Genomic DNA, 2,034 nt, shown 5'->3' on the forward strand with positions numbered 1-2,034 from the left:
GCCTTAGCTGCTTGAGCCACAGGCGCTGAGCCTCTTTGAGCTTTTTGACACTGAGATAATCATGGGCTCCAAGAGTAAAGGAAGATTCAGAGTATTAGGGATTGATTCATGCTTTATTTATTTATTTATTTATTTGGAAACAGAATCTTAAGCTGTCCCCTTGGGTAGAGTGCCGTGGCATCACTTCTCACAGCAACCTCAAACTCTTGGGCTTAAATGATTCTCTTGCTTCAGCCTCCTAAGTAGCTAGGACTGCCACAACGCCCAGCTATTTTTTGGTTGCAGCCATCATTATTGTTTTGGCAGGCCCGGGCTGGATTCCAGCTCAGGTGTATGTGGCTGGCGCCTTAGCTACTTGAGCCACAGGCTCTGAGCCATCCCAGCTATTTGTTGTTGTTGTTGCAGTCATCATTGTTGTTTTAGCTGGCCTGGGCTGAATTTGAACCCACCAGCCTCAGTGTATTTGGCTAGCATCCTACCCACTGAGCAACAGGCACTGCCCTGATTCATGCTTTAGTTTATTTATTTTTAGAGACAATGTCTTGCTCTGTCACTCACTGAAGCATAGTGGCTTGATTATAACTCACTGCAGCCTTGAACTCCTGGGCTCAAGCAACCACGCCCAGCCAATGTCTATTACTTACAGCTGATTAAATGTGGGGTTAATGATAATAATATATAAAATGTCCCTTTGTCATCAGGAACCCTTTCTACAATTTTGAATCTGATTTTTCCTTAGGAAAAAATGCAAAGCTCATAGCATGTTAGAACTAGTAGGATCTAAGCAATTACCTAGTTCAACTCCTTGACTTCACAGATGAGTAAATGAGATCTGAGCTCTGATTTCATCTCTTAGGATACTATCTTTAAGAGGGGAGAGAATCTGGCTAGTATATGCTTCATTCATGAAGTCTCTTACTAAAAAGGCTAAGAAGACTCTGATTTCTGTAATAGAATGTGATTGAGACTGGGCAAAGTCTGAAGGAATATTTGTGATTCTTCTAGGAAAACCTCAAACGCACTCTGGGGGGGAGACACCTTTGCTGTCTTCAGGCAGCCAGTCTTCAAAACCAGAAACCCAGCCTAGGAAATCATCACAACCAGAGGCTTGTGCATATCCTCAAGAAAAGCCACTCAGGAATCTGACTCACCCATCTGAGGAAGAGATAGAGGATGATGGACTCTTTATTCCAATGGGTAGGCTTTCTTTTTCTTTTTTTAATTAAAAATCCCTCTTTATTGTAGTATAATATGTAAAAAGCTGTACATATCCTAAGATATCTTGAGTTCACTGAATTTTCATAAATTGAATATACCAATGCAACCAGCAACCAGACCAAGAAACAGAATATTATCTATACCCAGAAGCCAAAAGGGTTTGGCTTTGTGCCAGTTACTGCCGCCCACCTGTAGTTAACCACTGTCCTGACAACTAACAACACATACTCGCTCACTTTCTCTCTCTCTCTTTCTCTTTTTTTTTAGAGACAGAGTCTCACTTTGTCACCCTGGGTAGTGTGCTGTGGCATCACAGCTCACAGCAACATCCAGCTCTTGGGCTTAGGTGATTTTCTTGCCTCAGCCTCCAGAGTAGCTGGGATTACAGGTGCCTGCCACAACACCTGGCTATTTTCTTGTTGCAGTTTGGCCAAGGCCAGGTTTGAACCCACCACCCTCGGTATATGGGGCTGGCGACCTGCTCACTGAGCCACAGGCGCTACTCATCTCTGTCTTTTTTTTTTAATTGGAGATAGGCATGCACATATATATACATTTACTAATGTATATGTAGTGTTAATAAAAAAGACCCAAACTCTGTAAAATCGCATAAAGAGGTTTATTCTGAGCTGAAATATGTGTTAGTAAGAGTTAAGACTAGCCTGAGGAAGAGTGAGACCCTACCTCTACTAAAAAAATAATAGAAAAATTGTCTTGGTATAGGTTGTGGTGGGTGCCTATAGTCCCAGATACTTGGCAGCCTGAGGCAGGCAGATCGCTGGAACCCAAGAATTTGAGGTTGCTGGCTCGGCGCCT

The 2,034-nt window shown here is 42.8% G+C and overlaps 1 protein-coding gene across 1 annotated transcript in view; it reads left to right on the forward strand.

Annotated features, from left to right (window-relative positions):
- LOC100945803 (GON-4-like protein) overlaps positions 1-2,034 on the forward strand; it is a 104,904-nt gene that overhangs the window by 17,804 nt on the left and 85,066 nt on the right. The window contains exon 3 of the mRNA XM_012808510.2: positions 1,006-1,197. Within this exon, the coding sequence (XP_012663964.1) occupies positions 1,006-1,197 (192 nt within the window). The remainder of the gene's footprint in view (positions 1-1,005; positions 1,198-2,034) is intronic.

Source organism: Otolemur garnettii, unplaced genomic scaffold (assembly GCF_000181295.1).
Source record: "Otolemur garnettii isolate 467f Iridium unplaced genomic scaffold, OtoGar3 scaffold00091, whole genome shotgun sequence".
NCBI classification, from domain to species: domain Eukaryota; kingdom Metazoa; phylum Chordata; class Mammalia; order Primates; family Galagidae; genus Otolemur; species Otolemur garnettii.